Source organism: Brassica oleracea, chromosome C1 (assembly GCF_000695525.1).
Source record: "Brassica oleracea var. oleracea cultivar TO1000 chromosome C1, BOL, whole genome shotgun sequence".
In the NCBI taxonomy this organism is placed as follows: domain Eukaryota; kingdom Viridiplantae; phylum Streptophyta; class Magnoliopsida; order Brassicales; family Brassicaceae; genus Brassica; species Brassica oleracea.
Window position 1 is genome coordinate 633056 of NC_027748.1, and position 20505 is coordinate 653560.

At 35.4% G+C, this 20505-nt stretch overlaps 5 protein-coding genes across 5 annotated transcripts; 4 read left to right on the forward strand and 1 right to left on the reverse strand.

Annotated features, from left to right (window-relative positions):
• Positions 1-4364: 4364 nt before the first annotated feature.
• On the forward strand, positions 4365-7895 carry LOC106297281 (agamous-like MADS-box protein AGL21). The gene is made up of 8 exons (XM_013733558.1): positions 4365-4758; positions 6381-6459; positions 6749-6810; positions 6958-7057; positions 7168-7209; positions 7300-7383; positions 7476-7616; positions 7698-7895. The coding sequence occupies exons 1-7, from the start codon at positions 4577-4579 to the stop codon at positions 7605-7607; spliced, it is 681 nt and encodes a 226-aa protein (XP_013589012.1). The 5' UTR covers positions 4365-4576; the 3' UTR covers positions 7608-7616; positions 7698-7895.
• Positions 7896-8058: 163 nt separating this feature from the next.
• Positions 8059-11110, forward strand: LOC106314004 (serine hydroxymethyltransferase 1, mitochondrial). Its single transcript, XM_013751956.1, has 15 exons — positions 8059-8291; positions 8361-8411; positions 8542-8628; positions 8708-8829; positions 8931-9007; positions 9089-9213; positions 9316-9408; positions 9489-9581; positions 9655-9852; positions 9939-10043; positions 10117-10182; positions 10266-10343; positions 10435-10546; positions 10611-10721; positions 10818-11110. The coding sequence occupies exons 1-15, from the start codon at positions 8205-8207 to the stop codon at positions 10964-10966; spliced, it is 1554 nt and encodes a 517-aa protein (XP_013607410.1). The 5' UTR covers positions 8059-8204; the 3' UTR covers positions 10967-11110.
• A 1649-nt stretch (positions 11111-12759) lies between these two features.
• On the forward strand, positions 12760-14780 carry LOC106304028 (uncharacterized protein At4g37920, chloroplastic). The gene is made up of 6 exons (XM_013740408.1): positions 12760-12993; positions 13141-13418; positions 13498-13663; positions 13878-14122; positions 14201-14388; positions 14455-14780. Exons 1-6 carry the CDS (start codon positions 12816-12818, stop codon positions 14696-14698), a joined length of 1299 nt encoding a protein of 432 aa, XP_013595862.1. The 5' UTR covers positions 12760-12815; the 3' UTR covers positions 14699-14780.
• Positions 14781-14866: 86 nt separating this feature from the next.
• Positions 14867-17601, forward strand: LOC106304019 (heat shock 70 kDa protein 9, mitochondrial-like). The gene is made up of 5 exons (XM_013740399.1): positions 14867-15013; positions 15182-15243; positions 15325-15403; positions 15477-16664; positions 16736-17601. Exons 1-5 carry the CDS (start codon positions 14939-14941, stop codon positions 17378-17380), a joined length of 2049 nt encoding a protein of 682 aa, XP_013595853.1. The 5' UTR covers positions 14867-14938; the 3' UTR covers positions 17381-17601.
• A 112-nt stretch (positions 17602-17713) lies between these two features.
• LOC106304036 (protein RMD5 homolog A) lies at positions 17714-19399 on the reverse strand. The gene is made up of 2 exons (XM_013740420.1): positions 19288-19399; positions 17714-19080 (listed from the first exon to the last, which is right to left on the reverse strand). The coding sequence occupies exon 2, from the start codon at positions 19056-19058 to the stop codon at positions 17913-17915; it is 1146 nt and encodes a 381-aa protein (XP_013595874.1). The 5' UTR covers positions 19059-19080; positions 19288-19399; the 3' UTR covers positions 17714-17912.
• Between the last annotated feature and the right edge of the window lie 1106 nt (positions 19400-20505).

The following is a 20505-nucleotide window of genomic DNA, read 5'->3' on the forward strand; positions in this document are numbered from 1 at the left end:
CTCGCCATCATTTTCTTCCGCCTTGAAAAAAACATAAATTAAACAAATATTAGAAATTAGAAGAAATGCACAAAAAATAAAATTTCAAAACTTAAATAATTGAAGAAAAAGCGGCTGAACTTACCATGCGATCCCCCAGGGTGGCAATAGATTGAGCACCCAAGTTATGCTTGAAGACGCCCTTCCCTTTACGGTCGCTCTTGCGGTTGGTGGAGTTGGTGGAAGAAGTTTCTTTCATCTCTTCTTTATCCCAATGCGCACACAACTCCGTCCAAACCGTGTTGTTAATCGACTTTGGGACCTTTTAATAAAAAAAAAATAGTTTAATAAATTAAAAAAAGGTTTAATAAATTAAAAAATTGTTTAATGAATTAAAAACAACCTTGTTGATTTTTCACTTCTTCTTCCACTCGTGGATCTGCTTCACATAGTTGTCCATAACTTTATTGACGAAGCGGTGATAGATAAAGAGCGTCTCATCGGAATTCCAGTTGAATTCTTGCTGAAAAAAAAAAACACAATTAGTAGAAAATTTATATTAAAGATTAAAAACACAAATCTCCGAGCTTTATTAACACGCCAAAACCATCACTTTTTTGTCTAAAAACCATCACTTTTTGACTGATATATAAGTTATCATGTATAACATACACGCATGACTAGAATGACCTATTTCTTTTTGTCCTTTCAAAAAAAGAAAAAACATAATCGCAGATTTTAAAATTCCATCTAACTGAGCATTAATTATGCTAAAAACAATAAGATTTGATTTGATACACGCTCAAGTGCTGTGACAAATAGCTAAGCTGTGTAAACTGTAAAGTTACAATTAGAATCACCTGAGAAAACTATATATTAAATAAACAAAATAGGTATTTAATTATAGAATATACATATACATGTGCATGATTAATGAACACATATCTGATATTTGAACAACAGGTTGTCAGTATGGGTGTGGTAATAAACACTAAAAACTTTCGTAAGCAAATTATTTTTATCAATGTTTAGGTCATCTGTGAAACCTATTTTTTGGTGTTTTGCAATTAGCTTATTGATTGTAGCTTATATACATGTGTTCTATTTTCTGTCTAGTTATCTGCAAACATTTTATCTTTAATAATGGTTCTTATACAGTAAAGAAACAAAAACCCAAACTACAAATATCTAGAAAACCAAAGCTTGAATTTGTCGAAAGTTTCGTTCTGATCGAACTCCAAAGTTTCTTTTAAACAAAGAATGAATTTGTCGAAAGTTTCTTTCTGAACTTCAAATATCTAGAAAACCAAAGCTTGAAACTTAATCAAATTAAAGATAATAATGATTAATATTGGTAAAACCGAAATGATTCCCTGATGATTGACACCTGGCATGAAGTGAAACTAAATCTTTTTATCTTAAGATGACGATAATTGGGGATTTGGTCACTTGGAAGCATTTTAAGATTCGTTCTTAATAGAAAAAGAGCAAAATTCGCAGTTAAGTTTGAGATTCGAAATGTGATTGGTTCGAAGCAGTCGAGCCCACGTGGTCCTTATTGATCTTTATTACCATGTTCCTATTTGGGTCCCACTTAAATCTTCTAATTTCATGGGTATGAACTTGATGAATTTGATTAGGGCTTGGATTTGGTCTAGCTCGGTCTTAAAGAAGATTTTCTAAAATCAAACCAAGTTCATTGTGGTTTAGACTCGATTCGACAAAACCTCGTATACTATTTCGTTTTAACCAATATGCTGTCCATTCTCGGTTGATGTTTATATATTAAGTTTTTTTTTTTGGGTGTAATATATTTACACAAAGCGAACTATTCTTTCGCCTTTTACTAAAGTATATTAAGTTTTTTTCCAAAGGTAAACCGAACGAGATATTAAATAAGATGCATCCAATCGATTAGTTGGACATGACTTGCGAGTAACGATGCTAAATGTATGCCTACATCATACCGAATCAAATAAACAATTTGAAAACGGTCGTCGGAGTTTCTTACAATTCTTATATTCTTTGTATATTTTTTGAGTTCATAAACTCTTTTGTGAAATTTTTAATTATGTACCCACTGTTATAGTTCTACAGTTACAACTACGACCGTATATTAAATGTAAATATAACCAAACACTAAAATGTTGGGTTAGAGATCGATGAAAGTCACTTTTCATAATTAGTAAAGTAGTACTACTATTTTAGACGGGAAAACGCTTTATGTGATAGTAGAAATTAAGCATTAAGGCGTCGGAATTAACAAATGTTAGTTATGTGATATTTACTAAATATCTTACCATATTTGGAAACTAACGACAGAACAATTAATAAAGTGAATTGCCGCAACTCCAAGTTCCTGTCTGACACGTGTAATTAATAAATTCTTATACTATTTTCATTGATAATTTATTCAATTAGTATTTTTACAGAAAGGCGTATGGGCTATTTGTAGTGTACTAGTTGTTTTTCCCGGACTTGCGGGCATATTCATTTTACTGATAGTTATTAATATATGTATTATGTTTTAAACATGATGATAACTTATTCTTAATCATTTTAGTTTTCTTCGATTTTTATTTCGGTCTATGTCTCCCTAACATAAAAAAGCTATAAAAGTATGAAACTATAAGAGCATAATTACATATCAAATATTCTACATAATAAAGTAAATTAAGAATGTGAATTTCTGGTCTCTCTTAATCAACTTTGTATTTTTGAATCAGAAACATGTATTAAATTACCAAAAAACACTAAAACACACAAAATCCAAGCAAGAAAAAAATAAATAAAAAGTAAATAAAATTAAGTTTGGTGATAATTTAGAAGAAAACTCTTTTTTTTTTAAACGAATTGAGAAAATGACAATATTTCATTGGTTTACTTGATCAATATATACATTGACTTATCTTAATATTTCATAAGTTTACTTTTAATAAAAGAAAAAAATAGATAATGATAGTTTTATTATTAAAGTTAAATTATGTTTAATTATATAATGATAAATCTAATTATTAATTAAAAATATATCTATTTTAGCCGTTTCATAACATTATTACATATGCAACTCTCTAAACTTAATATCAAAGCATATTTTTTTAATAGATTAAACAATAATTAAACATACACGGGAAATAACTACAGAAGTAATTCAGAATACTGAATTCATAATTTCAAACTCCATGTAACAAAACCGACTTGCTCCTAGTCTTTCAAACTCAAAGAAAGAAAGAAAAATATAGAATTCCAACTAAAAAAACAAATATCAAAAGTACATAAATATATATGTCAAAAACTATAATCGAGACAATTTAGAATGAATGAGAAAAATGAAACTATAGACTTTTAAAACATGGTACATCATATGAAAATAAGAATTGGTCCTAACTTGTGTAAAATAATTATAATCGTAATTCCAGTTTGAAAATTTGAAATAGTTTTATATTATTTAAATTAATAAATTAATAATTTATGCTAAAACTAATAATAATCTCGAATTTATGCTAAAAATTAATAATAATCTCGTGAAAGTTAAAATAATTATAATCATATTCCAATTAGAAATTTCAAAATATTTATATTATTCAAATTAATGAATTAATTAGAAAGTTTGAAATATTTATATTATCTAAATTAAGAAACTGATTATTTAATCTAAAAACTAATAAGAATATGACAAATAAACAAAATTAGCTAAAATCATGGAGAATGTGATAAAACAACAAAATCACTTCATAAATAATAGTATAAAATTGGTTCGATCTACCTTCTTACTTTTTTGGGTAAATATCTTTCGTACATATCCATTAAAAATATTACTTTTTCCTATGATCATAATAATAAGGTCTTTAATATCTTAAAAGATTGTTTTATCACTGATAAAAATAACTAAATTAAGAAAAGCAGAATATTAAGCAAGTGTTTTTTTGTCAGAGGGACGCAGTCCTGTGATGCGCCCATTCAGTATTTCCACATGACATCTGAAAAAGACTAAAAATAAACTATAAACATGTACGGACATGTTAAAAAAGGAAATATTATTGATAATGGAAATTTACCTAAATCACACTATACGTTTAATATTATTTCACTCCTTTTTATCCAAACAATTCCATTAAGTTTCCACTATCCGCCATAATAAACTATGAAAAGAATCAGTGATTAAAGTTATATATATACACACATATGAACTATATCTATATAAACTCTTTCTTAACCTAGGAACTTTACAAGAACTTTATTCTATTTCGTTAGTTGCTTTAGTTTTTTTTTTCTCTCCCTTTATTAAAATTACACACAAATACTATTTTGTACTAGAAACTTGGTACTTACCATATAATTTAATCTACCAAAAATGTCTCGAATTAAGAGGTGAGTATAGTGTATATATGTGTGTGCATATATATCCTTAGTTTATTCCTCGAATAGATTGTTGACTCTTGGCTCAACCTTACTCTCTTTCTATTTCTACCTTTCTCTTTCCTCTTATTCGTCCCTCTCCGTCTACATTTCTCTTTTGGTCTTGGTAAGATCTACAAAAAAACAAAACCCTAGAAAAGAGAAGAACCAGAGGAGAATCAATTAGAGAATAAAATTGATGGGAAGAGGAAAGATTGTGATCCAAAGGATCGATGATTCTACGAGTAGACAAGTCACTTTCTCCAAACGAAGAAAGGGTCTTATCAAGAAAGCCAAAGAGCTAGCTATTCTCTGCGACGCGGAGGTCGGTCTCATCATCTTCTCTAGTACCGGAAAGCTCTATGACTTTTCCAGCTCCAGGTTCCTCTTCTACAGTTATTCAATCTCAAATCTGTACATCTTCTTGATTGTGTGGATATATGTATGGAAGCGTGTATGTGTGCGTATATATACGGACTTATATAATTTTATGCTACGGGTTGGGTAATTTGAGATTTAATTGTGTGATTTACTCATTTGTAGTGGACTTTTGTTGCATCTTGCGGTCGGTAGAAAATGTTACATTTTACTATATGTACAATAAGATATATATATATATATATATATATGTATGTATCGCCGACAAAATTTAATTTAGTTTTAACAAAGAAAAATTGAAAATGAGAAGGTTTGAAGAAGAATGATAGCTTTGAATATGAAAACTTAAGTTTAGTACGAAAAAAACTTGGCTTAATATGCGATTGCCTGTGTGTATACATGCGTGGACAATGACATGTAGCTAAGGCTCATTGTTTGCCTATTCCAAATATAGATATGTTTTGAAAATGAGAAAACAAGTAAATGCTCAAGCATCAGTTAATGGTGGAAAAAGCGTTATAAACTGAGATCACAAGATTGAATGATTGGTGGGGAGAGGGGCTTAATTTCTCAAAATCAATAAACTAGGAGACGCCTTATTCTTATCCGTTAACAGAATTATCTATTTGTAAACATAAACATCTTCTAGATATTTTGTATAGTACTATTTATTATGAAAGAACGATCAATTATGTTGTATATTAACACTATATGCAGGACCATGACCTTAATATATCATCTGAATTATTTGTCAGAAACTCTTGTCAACAGAATAAACGTAGAGAAAAAAAGTAATAATTTGACGGTCTATATTCATGGATATACTTACAATCGTAAGAGACTAATAGTATATATTAACAACTAATTTTTTAATTTAGTTATTTTGAGTTTTTGGATTATTTGAAAATTTGATAAAAATCAGATTTTTAATTTTTATGATTGCAGATTTAGCTGTTCAGCCAAGTAAAAGAGTTCAATAAATGTGAAATAAAATTTTGATAATTTCCTTGATTATCTAGCAAAGATCACCTATATACGAGATTTTTTTCAATATCGTTTTTTTCTCAAGTATCATAGATTTCATGAACCATTAAATATATGAAACTTAGCATAGTTGAGTTTACCGTTCTTGAAACCAACTGACTACATGATATGCCCTGACACATGTTATTATTTCTTGGATGTATAGTTTAAAAAGTCTGCCACAGTAATTCCTTTAAATTCATGACCGGGCCTTGGTTTCTTCAGAATTATATTTTTCAAATTATTGCTTATACACATCTAAGCAGTTTTATTGGAAAAAAAAAACAAATACTATTTAGTTTACATATGTAATTTATATAAAGGTTGTGCATGTGCGTATGTTTATGTTGTCTGTATAGCTAGCCTATTACAAAACCTGAGAACTCTTTTGTCTGTATAGCACATACTAAGAATAACTTCTATATAGCACATACAAAATTAAGTCTATGAGTTTCCCTTTATGTATGAAAGGTTTTTCAATGGAGGAGTTGGAAGATTTCTCCGTCAACTTCAAATGGACAATTTCTGATATATTCTTTACTGTGATAATTTGATATGATTTACACCACGATCAATTTACTTACATCCAATCTTTTGAACAGCATGAAGTCAGTTATTGATAGATACAACAAGAGCAAGATTGAACAACAACAACTATTAAACCCCGCATCAGAAGTAAAGGTACATATCTAAACAAACATGAGAATATGTGATTAAATTGATAAAGTTTTTTAGAATCGTGTGTATTGAAATGAGAATTTAGTCAATTTACAAAGTTCGCAGATTAATGAGTTATGTCTGATTCTTTTGCTACGTTCACTTTGTAAGAGAATTTTCATTTTAAATGAAATTTAACGTCAAGAGTTGGATACGCTTATATAGTTTGTATGTAAAGACAATTCGTTTTCATTTTAAATGAAATTTAACGTCATATATATGTGTTTGATAAGTTTTTTGCGTCGTCGTGTAGTTTTGGCAGAGAGAAGCTGCAGTTCTAAGGCAAGAATTGCATGCTTTGCAAGAAACCCATCGGTATTCCCTTTGAACTATACCACCAGTGTGTAACATATATCATATTATAACAACTAGTCTTTAATCACAATATCCACGAAAATACATGAACAAAGAAAAGAAGAACTTTTACGTATACATTGTGATTACATGTTTGCTACGAAGCAGACAAATTATGGGGGAACAACTAAATGGTTTGAGCGTCAACGAGCTAAACAATCTTGAGAATCAACTTGAGATAAGTTTGCGTGGAGTTCGTATGAAAAAGGTATATGCTATATTAATACCTTGTTTTCTACTTTTTAGTGTATCGCTCAAAGATCGATAATATAGCACAATGTATTTCAATAGAATTTATTGCTTTCCCGGATTTTACAGGAACAAATGCTGACTCATGAAATCCAAGAACTAAGCCAAAAGGTCACCATATTTCTTTAAATATCAGTGTAAATTCTCCAAAAATAACATATGTTAATTCTTATTTTGTAATATTTTGGTTTGTGGCTGCAGAGGAACCTCATACATCTGGAAAACGTTGAACTATCAAGAAAAGTACAAAGGATTCATCAAGAAAATGTGGAGCTCTACAAGAAGGTTACAAGGATATAAACAAAGTCCATTTACTTGGAATAACTTATATATAGCTTCAAAGTGATGGCTTCAACCTTCATTAATGGGTCTTGCAGGCTTATACAACAAACGGGTTTGCACACCGTGAACTAGTTGTCGCGGATGATGAATCACACACTCAGATTCGGCTGCAGCTAAGCCAACCGGATCATTCCGATTATGAGACCCCACCAAGAGGAAGCGAATAACAGCATGTGGTAGAATTTATAACTTGATGAACAACATTAACACTTCAGGCATATTTATATACTAATTAATGATATATAAAAAATTCACAGATTGAAGTTCGAAGTTCGAAGATACCATGATGTTGAAGAACAAACCAAAGTTTTGGTTTGAATAATTGGAAACAAAGAAGAAACCTCAAGAAACCAAGCATGTTCCTTCTCATCAATTATATATATTTTTGTCTCATTCTCATGTGCATTTGAATTATATAACTGAAGCATATATAATACAGAAGAAATACAAGTAAACCGGTGTTTGTTATACTCATCCTGAGTATATATTAATATGTTGTCTTTTTTTATAACCATATAGAGTGGAAACGTTGGTGGAGAGACTGTGACATGAGATAATGTGACAAGAAACCACAAAAAGATAAAATAAGAAAATATAAAAAAGAAAAGAGGGAAAAAAATTCAAAAAACTTTTGCAACCACCAAAAGCTCAGCCAAAAGCAGAGGCCACAATGCTCGCTTCAGAGGATAAGCCCACTTGATTCTTTTTCATAATTCAAATCTGTTTCTAGGGTTCCAGAGAGAGAGGCAGAGAGGTTGGTGAGAATGGCGATGGCTATGGCTCTTCGGAGGCTTTCTTCTTCAGTTGACAAACCTATTCGTCCTCTTATCAGATCATCTTCATGCTACATGGTAACACCCCCATGAATCCCATCAGGACCGAATCTTGTGTTTCTGATTTGTGGTTGTTGTTTCTTACAGTCTTCTTTACCAAGTGAAGCTGTTGATGACAAGGAGAGGTCTCGTGTCACTGTAAGCTTTTGCTTCTTCCTTGTTCTCCTTAAACCCTTTTTGTCTTAATCTCCAGCAGCTGATTAGTTTCCTTGCGGCTCAAGCAATGATTTAGGTTAATGAAGTTCTGCGTCTTTTTTGTTCGTTGCAGTGGCCAAAACAGCTTAACGCATCTTTGGAGGAAGTTGATCCTGAGATTGCCGACATCATTGAGCATGAGAAAGCTAGACAATGGAAGGTTATTAATTTAGTCTCTCTTAATATCTTGTTCCTTCTGTAACTTGGACTGATCTTTGTAATGATTAATGTTATCAAAGGGACTTGAACTCATTCCATCTGAGAATTTCACATCTGTCTCGGTGATGCAAGCTGTTGGCTCTGTGATGACTAACAAGTACAGTGAAGGGTACCCTGGTGCTAGATACTATGGAGGAAATGAGTATGTTCAGAATTTTTTTTATTTTTTTTTGCAATAAGAGTTACAAATTCAGTTTCAGCTCCTAGACATGGTTGTTTGACCAATCTTGATTTATTTTGAAGGTACATAGACATGGCGGAAACCTTATGCCAGAAGCGTGCTCTTGAAGCTTTCCGGTTAGACCCTGAGAAGTGGGGAGGTAATTAAACCAACTCATTTCATGCATTCTGACTTGTGTATGATCCTTTGATGGTTTACTCTGAGTCCTGTGGTTATACAGTGAATGTGCAACCTTTGTCTGGATCTCCTGCCAACTTCCATGTGTACACTGCATTGTTGAAGCCTCATGAGAGAATCATGGCACTTGATCTTCCTCATGGTGGTCATCTTTCTCATGGTTATCAGGTACATTCATTAATTATTATCCTGTTAATGAATGTACACAACTGATAATGTGTTCTCATTGCTAAGAGTTTTTTTTTTGTTTTCTCTTTGTATCTCATGCAGACTGACACCAAGAAGATATCTGCTGTGTCTATCTTTTTTGAAACTATGCCCTACCGCTTGGACGAGAGCACTGGCTTCATCGACTACGACCAGGTTCATTATTTATTCAACGAATTACATAACCACAATACTATACTCCTCTTTAATCATACAACATAATATTTGATGTGCAGATGGAGAAAAGTGCTACTCTTTTCAGGCCAAAACTGATTGTTGCTGGTGCAAGTGCTTATGCTCGATTGTATGACTATGCCCGCATCCGCAAGGTAGTATTATTCAATATCATATTCTATTGTAAATCAAGAGTTGAGTTCTGAGTCCAATTAACTCTGTTGGCAGGTGTGCAACAAGCAAAAAGCTGTGATGCTAGCAGATATGGCACACATAAGCGGTTTGGTAGCAGCTGGTGTAATCCCTTCACCGTTCGAGTATGCAGATGTTGTAACCACCACAACTCACAAGTCCCTACGTGGACCTCGTGGAGCCATGATTTTCTACAGAAAGGGTGTTAAGGAAATTAACAAACAAGGCAAAGAGGTAAATAAACAAAATACTAAAATGTTTTGTAAGATTTATCTATACTCTTTATAATGTCTCATTCATTTTGGTTGTTTCTTTGAAAGGTTTTGTATGATTTTGAAGACAAGATCAATCAAGCTGTCTTCCCTGGTCTTCAAGGCGGTCCACATAACCACACTATTACAGGACTAGCTGTTGCTTTAAAACAGGTACATTGAATGGAACTAAAATTTCTTATTGGACTTACAGTTTCTTTAATGATATTTTTTTTTTAAATTGCAGGCAACTACTTCAGAGTACAAAGCATACCAAGAGCAAGTCCTCAGTAACTCTGCAAAGTTTGCTCAGGTGAATAAGAAAAAAAGAACCATATATGTACATTATTTACTGTTGACTTTATCTATAGAATGTCTACTTATTGTTTGATGCAGACTCTGATGGAGAAAGGTTATGAACTTGTTTCTGGTGGAACTGACAACCATCTAGTTCTAGTGAACCTGAAACCCAAGGTCATTTGATCTTTACTTGTTATATAATCTTCTTGCTTAAAACTCCTTTTTTATTTATTTATCTGATTTTATTATTTTTTTGGTTTTGCAGGGAATTGATGGATCTAGAGTTGAGAAAGTGTTGGAAGCTGTTCACATTGCATCAAACAAAAACACTGTTCCTGGAGATGTTTCTGCAATGGTTCCCGGTGGAATCAGAATGGGTAAGAATCATTTACTTAATGCTTTATGTTTTAGAACCTTTCCCTGAAACTTTTCTGCCATTAGGTACACCTGCTCTCACATCCAGAGGTTTTGTTGAGGAAGACTTTGCCAAAGTAGCTGAATACTTTGACAAAGCTGTGAAGTTGGCTCTCAAAGTCAAATCTGAAGCTCAAGGTTGATTCATTTCTCTGATTCAAATGATTCTCTATGGTTTTCAGTTCATATAAACAAATGCTAGATAACTTGTTTGTTGTGTTATAAAAAAAACAGGAACCAAGCTGAAAGATTTTGTGTCAGCAATGGAATCATCTTCAGCCATTCAATCAGAGATTGCCAAGCTGCGCCACGACGTGGAGGAGTTCGCTAAGCAGTTCCCAACTATTGGGTTTGAGAAAGAAACAATGAAGTACAAGAACTGAATATGTATTTATCCCTACAAACAAGTCTTTCATTATGATGATGCTTTGAACTTCCATGTAATGTATAGATAATGATGCATGTACTCTATCTTATGGTATGTGAAAAATATTGAACTTTCAATATGGATGCAAGATTTCTTAATATCAGTATGGGCAAGCCTCGGGTGCAGTTCAATACTAGCATCATTGAAGGTGGTGGAAATATGGTCAGACTCAAAATGAAGATGCATAGTTAAAACAACTCTATACCAAAAAATAAAATTATGTACAATAGAGATTACCTAAAACATATTATACTTTTGTACTAGATAAGACCTGCGCCTATCGTATGGAACAAAATTTATATTATTGATCGAATTAATATATTTGGCTCTTGAACAATTTTTTAAAACTTTTTTTGTTAATTACATAATTTGTTTACTAATGAATTGATCCCATTTTTAAAAATATTTTAGGTCAAAAAATTATTTATCATATAAAAACCTAACGTTTAGTCCGAATAATCTCATGTCTACTATTTGGTTACAATGAAACTATGTCAGCTCGATTTTATATCATGATTTAGCAATTTTAAAATTAATTATGGTTAAGAGAAGTTTACGTCCACGTGTCAATCCTATCTATCTTCGATATTTTTTTCTTTTTTGTATCATTTTGGTTATTGCTCGATATAAATATTGATTTTTGAATATATTCTCATTTCTTTCTTTTATTTTGGCATGAGATTTAGAAAATGTTTAAGATTCAAAATTATTAAAGAGATACATACTTAGGTTAAGATTTGCGCCTTGTGCAGAATAAATACTTATTTTATATGTTTCTGCAGATTATAAAATAATAAAATAATAATTATATATTAAATAACTAAGAAATCAGATAGTATTATGTAATAAATTGGCTTGCACATATAAATCATGACCGCTCTTGTTTATTCGCAATCATTTTAGAATAAATAAATCAAAACAATCAATCTTATCTATCGTACATGATTTATAATTAAATTTAAACGATATAAAGTATATATATATATATATATATATATATATATATATATTAATATAAACAGTTAAACACCTATTAAAATAAAATTATTTATTTATATGATTTTATTATTATTGTATCTTATTATAGAAAAAAATTTAAACATTGATCACAAAAGTTTATGTGAGACTTTTAACAGTTTTAGTAATTTATACTCGTTTTGAAAAATTCAAAATACAACATATAAAAAAAAACTAAAATTTTAATATATAATTAATGTAATTGTGTAATTTATTTTAATAGTAAAGAATTAAACAAAAATGATAGAAAGTATACAGATTATTAGCAAATCTCTATTATCTAAAATTATTAATTACTATATATATCATAATCACATTATGTAATTCCATAGGTTTTATTTAAGGAAATAATATATAATAAATAGCCACTTTGCTTTAGTTAATATCATATGATATCATATAGTTGGTATTAAATGTTTCTAGTGAGATATAAAAATCGAATTGGACCAACATGTTTTTCAATTTCAATGCGATGCTGACACGTAAGACTAATTAATTATCTAATTGATTGACACATAAGCAATAAATATTTTTTAATTATTAAAAATTGAGGTTATATCTTTTTCAAATGTTCTTCAATATGGGTTTATGAAATGCTTTTTATAATTCAATTATTTGTCTCTTCAGGTGTTACTATATTACACTTTTATAAATTTTAAAAAGATGCAAGTTGTGTTAGTATTCACAGTTCTGCCCCAAAAATTTGTAAAAGATTACAAAAGATTTTTTTATTTCACAAAGACAACCCGTCTCTCTTCTTATCCTCTGCCACCAACGATCCGAGAAAAATGGCGAATTTACTGGAAACATCAATCTTCTTCTCGTCGGCGGATAAGTTACTGTCTTACCCTCCCAGTAATCCTCAAACCCTTCTTCTCCCTTCCTCTGCTTTCATCAACGGAGGAAGAAGGAGACGCAAAACCTCAACTCTCACCTTTGCTACCGACACTGTCAGCACCACTCCCAGTAAGCTCATAAAGTTCTCATCTTTTCTGCTTAATTACCAATAAAGTTCTTTCCTTTAAGTTCCAATTTAAAACATCTGTGGATTCAGACAAATGGGTTTTGTCATATTACAGAAGATTTTTGATAAAGATGAAAATGGTGTTTTAGGTACGGAAGTGAAAAATACTGTTGAGGTTATTGTTGAGGATCCGATGGAAGCTGAGGTTGCTGAAGGCTACACGATGGCTCAGTTCTGCGACAAGATCATTGATCTTTTCTTGAACGAGAAGCCCAAAGTTAAAGAGTGGAAGAAGTATTTGGTGTTAAGAGATGAGTGGAACAAGTACAGTCTCAACTTCTATAAGCGTTGCAGAACACGAGCTGATACCGAAACTGATCCTTTGTTGAAGCAGAAGCTTGTTTCTCTGGAGAGTAAAGTCAAGAAGGTTGGTGGTATCAATCTCTATTTTGTAAAGCGTTTTATTGTAGTGACTTAGGAGAGCTAATGAGAGTGTTGGTTTGCAGATAGATGAGGAAATGGAGAAGCACAATGATCTTTTAAAGGAGATTCAAGAGAACCCAACTGACATAAACGCAATCGCTGCCAAGAGACGGAGAGACTTCACCGGAGAGTTTTTTCGCTATGTTGCTTTGTTATCAGAAACCCTTGATGGCTTAGAAGACCGTGATGGTATGTAAAACACTAACTATGGGTGTGAATGTTACAGACCGTATCCGTACTGTAGTTAATAGTAACAAAAATCTCTATATATATATATATATATAGCTATGTATTTATGTTTTTTTTTACTATTACGACCGCACCGCGGTTGTTCCGCAGTTGTCATGTTGCTATTAGGACGGTTTCTACAGTTTCATGACTGTTTTTGTTCTGTTTGATGCAGCTGTTGCGAGGCTTTCAGCTAGATGCTTATCTGCAGTGAGGGCTTACGACAATACACTGGAGAACGTTGAGACTTTAGATAACGCTCAAGCGAAGTTTGATGATATCTTAAACTCTTCTTCCGTGGATGCTGCTTGTGAAAAGATCAGAAGCCTCGCTAAGGCCAAGGAGCTAGATTCTTCGTTGATCTTGTTAATAAACTCTGCTTACGCTGCTGCTAAAGAGTCTCAAACCGTTACAAACGAGGTAACAAAAAAGATTTGATCTTTACAATCTTCTCATACCTCCAAAAAGATGAAGAAGCTTTTACTCTTTTGTGAACAGGCAAAAGACATAATGTGTCGATTATACAAAGCTACAAAGAGCAGTCTTAGAAGCATAACGCCGAAAGAGATCAAACTGTTAAAGTACTTGCTCAACATAACAGACCCGGAAGAACGTTTCTCTGCACTAGCAACAGCGTTCTCTCCTGGGGATGACCATGAAGCCAAGGACCCTAAAGCATTATACACGTAAGTAACAATCAACATTCCAAAACCTTGATGTATCATCTTTAACCAATGAACACACACACACAGGACGCCAAAGGAGCTGCACAAGTGGATAAAGATAATGCTTGACGCTTACCATCTCAACAAAGAAGAGACTGACATTAGAGAAGCTAAACAGATGAGCCAACCCATCGTCATTCAGCGGCTGTTCGTCCTCAAAGACACCATCGAAGAGGAGTATTTGGACAAGAAAACGTTTGTAGCTGATGGAAACACGAAGAAGGAAGAAGACACTACTACTTCTACTTCTGTTGATGAATTTTTGAACTGAAGGGGGGGGGGACAGTGTAATTTTGTAGAATAAACAGCGATATTTGAAATTACGTCTGAATACAAGGACTTGCTTTAATAAATTAATATTTCTGATGGGCCATGGCCCATACTAATCGTGGAGAAAAGTCAACATGACTTGTAGCCCACGAATATTTTTGTCCTATATATCACTTAAACCCTACGCGCAGCCCCACACATTCACATCTCCGACCTTAAACCCTTACTCCAAGCTAAAGAAATGGCCTCCGTCGCGATTCTACGCGCTTTCCGCCGCCGTGAAGTCCAAACGGCGTCCGCCTCTGCGTTTAGATCCGTATGTGTTTTTTTTCCCTCTCGATCTTTATTTTTTGCTTGAGAGATCACTTTTTCGGATCTGTAATCGGAAATGGATTAGGGTTTGAATGAAGTTATCAGATGGATTGAATCGGTTTCTCAGTGATTCGGATCTAGAAGCTTAACAGTGTTAGTATTGGATCTGCAGATTGCTTCAAATGGAAAGACGAATTTGATTGGGAAGTTAGGTCACTTGGCGAGGCCTTTCTGGTAAATTGAACCTCTCACTTTATAGTTATCTCTCTTTGGAGTGTTTGCTTCTCATTCTCTTTGTTGTTTTTGTGAATCCAGCTCGAGGCCTATTGGGAATGATGTTATCGGTATTGATTTGGGAACCACCAATTCATGTGTAGCTGTGATGGAAGGAAAGGTATTGACTTTGTATTTTTAGTGTTTTTGAATAAAAAGGAAAGGTTTTGACTTTTGATAACGTTTGTGTGTAGACACCTAGGGTTATTGAGAACGCAGAAGGAACAAGAACCACACCATCAGTGTTTGCTATTAACCAAAAGGGTGAGCTTCTCGTCGGAACACCAGCTAAACGTCAGGGTGTTACCAACCCAACAGGCACGATTTCCGGGAGCAAGCGTTTGATCGGGAGAGGTTATGGTGATCCCCAGACGCAGAAGGAGATGAAGATGGTTCCTTACAAGATTGTCAAGGCGCCGAACGGTGACGCTTGGGTTGAAGCCAACGGGCAGAAGTTTTCTCCCAGCCAGATTGGAGCTAACATCCTCACCAAAATGAAGGAGACCGCTGAGTCTTACCTCGGGAAGACCATCACCAAGGCTGTTGTTACTGTCCCTGCTTACTTCAACGATGCGCAGAGGCAAGCAACGAAGGATGCTGGGAAAATCGCGGGTCTTGATGTCCAGAGAATCATCAACGAGCCTACGGCTGCTGCGTTGTCGTATGGGATGAACAACAAGGAGGGTGTGATTGCTGTCTTCGATCTTGGAGGTGGAACTTTTGATGTTTCTATCCTTGAAATCTCAAGCGGTGTTTTTGAGGTGAAAGCTACAAATGGAGATACCTTTTTGGGAGGAGAAGACTTCGACAACACTTTGTTGGAGTATTTGGTTTCTGAGTTCAAGAGATCAGACAACATTGATCTGACCAAGGACAAGCTCGCCCTCCAGAGGCTGAGAGAAGCTGCAGAGAAGGCGAAGATCGAGCTTTCTTCCACGTCTCAGACCGAGATCAACCTGCCTTTCATCACCGCTGATGCTTCTGGAGCGAAGCACTTGAACATAACCTTGACTAGGTCCAAGTTTGAAGGTTTGGTGGGCAAGTTGATTGAGAGGACAAGAAGCCCGTGCCAGAACTGTCTGAAGGATGCTGGAGTCTCGATTAAGGAAATCGACGAGGTTCTTCTTGTTGGTGGAATGACACGTGTTCCCAAAGTGCAAGATATAGTCTCTGAGATCTTTGGAAAGAGCCCTTGCAAAGGTGTTAACCCCGATGAAGCGGTTGCCATGGGAGCTGCTATTCAAGGTGGTATCCTCCGTGGTGATGTCAAAGAGTTGCTTCTTTTGGATGTGACTCCTCTCTCACTAGGTATCGAAACACTTGGAGGTATCTTCACTAGGTTGATCAACCGAAACACCACCATCCCCACCAAGAAGTCTCAGGTAAAGGATCTTGGAGAAGATAATTGTTGGAGATTGTATCTTTTGATTGCTAATTGTGGTTTGCTTGTCAGGTTTTCTCCACAGCTGCAGACAACCAAATGCAAGTGGGAATCAAAGTTCTTCAGGGAGAGCGTGAGATGGCAGCTGACAACAAAAGTCTAGGAGAATTCGATCTCGTTGGGATCCCACCTGCGCCTAGAGGAATGCCACAGATCGAAGTTACGTTTGACATTGATGCAAACGGTATCGTGACTGTCTCAGCCAAAGACAAAGCAACGAATAAAGAGCAACAGATCACAATCAGATCTTCAGGCGGTCTCTCAGACGATGAGATCAACAGAATGGTGAAAGAAGCTGAGCTCAACTCGCACAAGGATCAAGAGAGGAAGCAGCTTATCGACCTTAGGAACACAGCTGATACCACGATCTACAGTGTTGAGAAGAGCTTGAGCGAGTACAGAGAGAAGATTCCTGCTGAGATTGCCTCTGAGATTGAAACTGCAGTGTCAGACCTCAGGACAGCAATGGCTGGTGAAGAAATCGAGGACATAAAGGCTAAGCTTGAAGCTGCAAACAAGGCAGTGTCGAAGATTGGAGAACACATGTCCAAGGGATCCGGTTCGTCTGGAACCTCTGGTGGTGAAGGTGAAGGTTCAAGCGGGACTGAGCAGACACCTGAAGCTGAATTCGAAGAGGCGAGCGGTTCAAAGAAGTGAGGTAGCGAACCGGTTCATACGGTTTGTTTCCAAATAAGTTGACATGCATTATTATTTAATCCCTCACAGATTTGATTATTTTTGTGTATTTTAAAACGTCTTTGGAGAGATTATTCTTGAAATCTCTGATACTCAATGCATTATTTCGGATGTACTTCTTGGTTACTTTGTTTGGTTTCTGGTTTTTATCATCTTTAACCGGTTAAACCGGATTGGATAAGGCACCTATTGAATCAATTTTCAGATTATTCGAAAGTTTAATTATTGGAGCTGATCCGTACATTGAACTACTCTCTTCAGAAAAGCTCGTTCATACCAATGTCTGAAGCCAAGAAGAAAAGTTACAAACTGAATATTGAAACAGTAGTAAGCTAATTTTGGAAATGTAAAGAATTTCTATATTTAGAAAGTTGGAACAAACACAAACACGTTCTTATGGATGGGATGTCCGAATTATCTAAAACTTCCCTGATGATTTTTGTACATGAAAACCTTCAACGAAACAGAACACAGCAATACATTCCAACACCAGTCAGAAGTATAACTGCTTGCACCTTGTCGAGTCTATATCGGTAGGACAATAAGGACACTTGAAAGAAGTCTTAGCGCCATTCTTCGACATTCTGGTGATAGTCTGCTTGCAAAGCACGTGGCCACAAGACATCATCATCGGAGGATTATCCTCGCTCGACTGTTCCTTGGAGACGGGGCAGACAAACACCGAATGAAACTGAAACTCCTCGGGCAGCTCCACGGCCACAGGAAGCTGCTCCACACTCTGCCAGTCGAGCTTCTTGTTCGCCATCACGTTAATGTATTTCAACAGCACAGGCAAAGCTTGCGTACCAGCCGTTACCGTTACACTCAACGGACTCTCAGATGATTCGCTGAGTAGGTTGCAGTACTGCCTTGTCATCTCTCTCACCGCGTTGTCCCACAGAACGGGAGAGAGAAACTCCGAGTACGGCGACTGTTCGAGGTTCTTGTCCCACAAGAGAGAGCAAACGAGCTTCTGGATTTCATAAAGACAGCTATCTGCGTACACGGCGAAATGCTTTCTCGCGTAGCTGAGAGCCTCTTGCGAGTTTTGCCCTTGAGATATCTTCAAAAACTGTAAGCTGTGAAGCTTCATCTCCAGATCAGACCTCGCTTGCTTCAGCCTTTCAGAGTTAGCCCCTGCCCAAGTAAGAGCCGGTTCAAGATCTCTCCTCTCCATAGCCTCCAGTATCTCATACATCTCCACGAAAGACTGCCTCGTAGTACACTCAGATTCGCCAGTCTCGGCAACGAAACAGTCACCGATCTCAAACATCCCCTGACGGTAGAAGAAGTTAGCGATGATCTGGTTCACGATATGAGTATCGAACTCCGCATTGGTTCTGTAAGCCTTCGATATCTCGGGGTTGAGCTGCTTCTCGAGGACTTTGGGGTACTTGGTGAGAGCCACGTTGAGTTCTTTCTCAGCGGATTCGAGCTGAGCGGCTGGAGACTTCTCCGTGAAGAGTTTCTTGGCGTCGACGAGGATAGATTTGTGATCAAGCTGAGTATCCTGCATCAAGCTCAACGCCTTGTCGAGTTCTTGAGAAAGCATCTGAACGATCTCGTGCGTTTTGGTGTACGAGAGCTTGTGCTTGTTCGCAACGCGATCGAACGCGTCCTTGATGCTCTTTAACTCCATCCGCAAGATAATCAATGTTAACCTGAGGATCAAAGATTCTTCATCGCAATACTACAAACGTTTCGGATCTAAAATGAATCTTCAAATCGAATCTAAGCATCGCTACGAAACTACAATCGAAGAACGATAACAAGAATCTAAAAGGAATCAAAAGATCTACGTCGATTTCTGTATAAGCGATTCACGGATTAGGAAGTCATCGAGAGGAAGATCAGAGAGATTACGATACCTGAGATCGATCGAGAGGTGGGGAGATGAAGATGGTGTGGATCAAAGTCGTAGAACCGTCGAACGAAGGAGGAAACCAGATTATTATTATTATTTTATCTTTACGGCTTGCAAGAGACGATAACGTGCAATGTTATTGGTGACGAATGAATCTCAACCGTTGGATCAATCTAATGTTTTTGGTCTGGACTGGTCACTGGGCCATTATTTATTTTAATAAGCGGAAGAGGAGGCCCAAATGTTAGTTAGAGAGGCCCAAACACTTTGGGTTTTTTTTAACTTTTTTTCAGTCTATGTTTTTGTGATTTATTTTAACTGGGAGCAACCCTGAAAAAGTGAAAACGAAAACTCTCTCAACCTCCCTCTTAACCCATACCAATCTTTCAGAGGGATTGAGAGTTTTTCTTTGTTTTGTGTAACATATTCGATCTACGATCGATTTTTATGTTTCCGGTTGCGGAATTTTGATTCGCTAGGCGAGTTTCTCTTTTTGTTGTGTTTTTTCAAACAAATCTGATCTTGTTCTTCATGCTTACATCTTCTCAGATTTAGTTTGAAACTAATAAGGTATCTGATTTTAAATCGGATTCCATGAAGTTCTGATCTTGATGATCGGATCTGGTAGCAGCTCTCGGTGATTCCACTTCCATCCCGTCCGATTTCTTTTTTAATCGATGAATCTCCTTGTGCTATGGAGGTAACTTCGTGCTAGCTTCATCAATCAATCCTTAGTGGGGATGTTAAAAAGTCTCAGTGCTTAGTTCATCGGAGACGGCGGCATGTTTTCCATCACTAGAAGAAGAAGATTGAACAAGAGTGAAGAAGGTGACAGACGAGGAGCTGCTAGAGTTGTGGTCGGAGAATTAGAGGCGGAGGAGAAAGGGTTTGAATCGATTTGAATTCATGGCGGAGAAGCTCTGGTCGGAGAAGGAGCGTTGCGGAGGAGAGACAGGATCACTCCATGATCGACGCATGTCATATAACGTGGCAGTTGACTCTTCACAAACGGAGCATGTGAATCTTTTTTTTTTTCGTAAGTTTTTTTTCATTAAATAGAAAAGGGCCCGGCCCAAGATCCTTACAAAAAACAGCCCACTGTCCGATTAACTAAACCAAAAACAAACTAAAAGATTGGGTTTAAAGCCTAAAAGCCTATCACCGACACTGCCCAGATCCAGAAGCACTTGTCGGTTTATCCTCTTTTTGTCTCATCCCGGCG

What these genes read in the sequence shown, in the direction of transcription:
- LOC106304036 (XM_013740420.1), bottom strand. Translation starts at nt 19,058, where the DNA reads ATGGAGTTAAAGAGCATCAAGGACGCGTTCGATCGCGTTGCGAACAAG.
- LOC106304028 (XM_013740408.1), top strand. Translation starts at nt 12,816, where the DNA reads ATGGCGAATTTACTGGAAACATCAATCTTCTTCTCGTCGGCGGATAAG. An exon ending in CACTGTCAGCACCACTCCCA is followed by an intron (nt 12,994 to 13,140) that starts GTAAGCTCATAA and finishes ATGGTGTTTTAG; the next exon opens with GTACGGAAGTGAAAAATACT. An exon ending in GACCCTAAAGCATTATACAC is followed by an intron (nt 14,389 to 14,454) that starts GTAAGTAACAAT and finishes ACACACACACAG; the next exon opens with GACGCCAAAGGAGCTGCACA.
- LOC106297281 (XM_013733558.1), top strand. Translation starts at nt 4,577, where the DNA reads ATGGGAAGAGGAAAGATTGTGATCCAAAGGATCGATGATTCTACGAGT. An exon ending in GCTTTGCAAGAAACCCATCG is followed by an intron (nt 6,811 to 6,957) that starts GTATTCCCTTTG and finishes GCTACGAAGCAG; the next exon opens with ACAAATTATGGGGGAACAAC. An exon ending in GTGGAGTTCGTATGAAAAAG is followed by an intron (nt 7,058 to 7,167) that starts GTATATGCTATA and finishes CGGATTTTACAG; the next exon opens with GAACAAATGCTGACTCATGA.
- LOC106304019 (XM_013740399.1), top strand. Translation starts at nt 14,939, where the DNA reads ATGGCCTCCGTCGCGATTCTACGCGCTTTCCGCCGCCGTGAAGTCCAA. An exon ending in CCGCCTCTGCGTTTAGATCC is followed by an intron (nt 15,014 to 15,181) that starts GTATGTGTTTTT and finishes TTGGATCTGCAG; the next exon opens with ATTGCTTCAAATGGAAAGAC. An exon ending in CACTTGGCGAGGCCTTTCTG is followed by an intron (nt 15,244 to 15,324) that starts GTAAATTGAACC and finishes TTGTGAATCCAG; the next exon opens with CTCGAGGCCTATTGGGAATG.
- LOC106314004 (XM_013751956.1), top strand. Translation starts at nt 8,205, where the DNA reads ATGGCGATGGCTATGGCTCTTCGGAGGCTTTCTTCTTCAGTTGACAAA. An exon ending in AGAAAGCTAGACAATGGAAG is followed by an intron (nt 8,629 to 8,707) that starts GTTATTAATTTA and finishes ATGTTATCAAAG; the next exon opens with GGACTTGAACTCATTCCATC. An exon ending in ACTCTGCAAAGTTTGCTCAG is followed by an intron (nt 10,183 to 10,265) that starts GTGAATAAGAAA and finishes TGTTTGATGCAG; the next exon opens with ACTCTGATGGAGAAAGGTTA.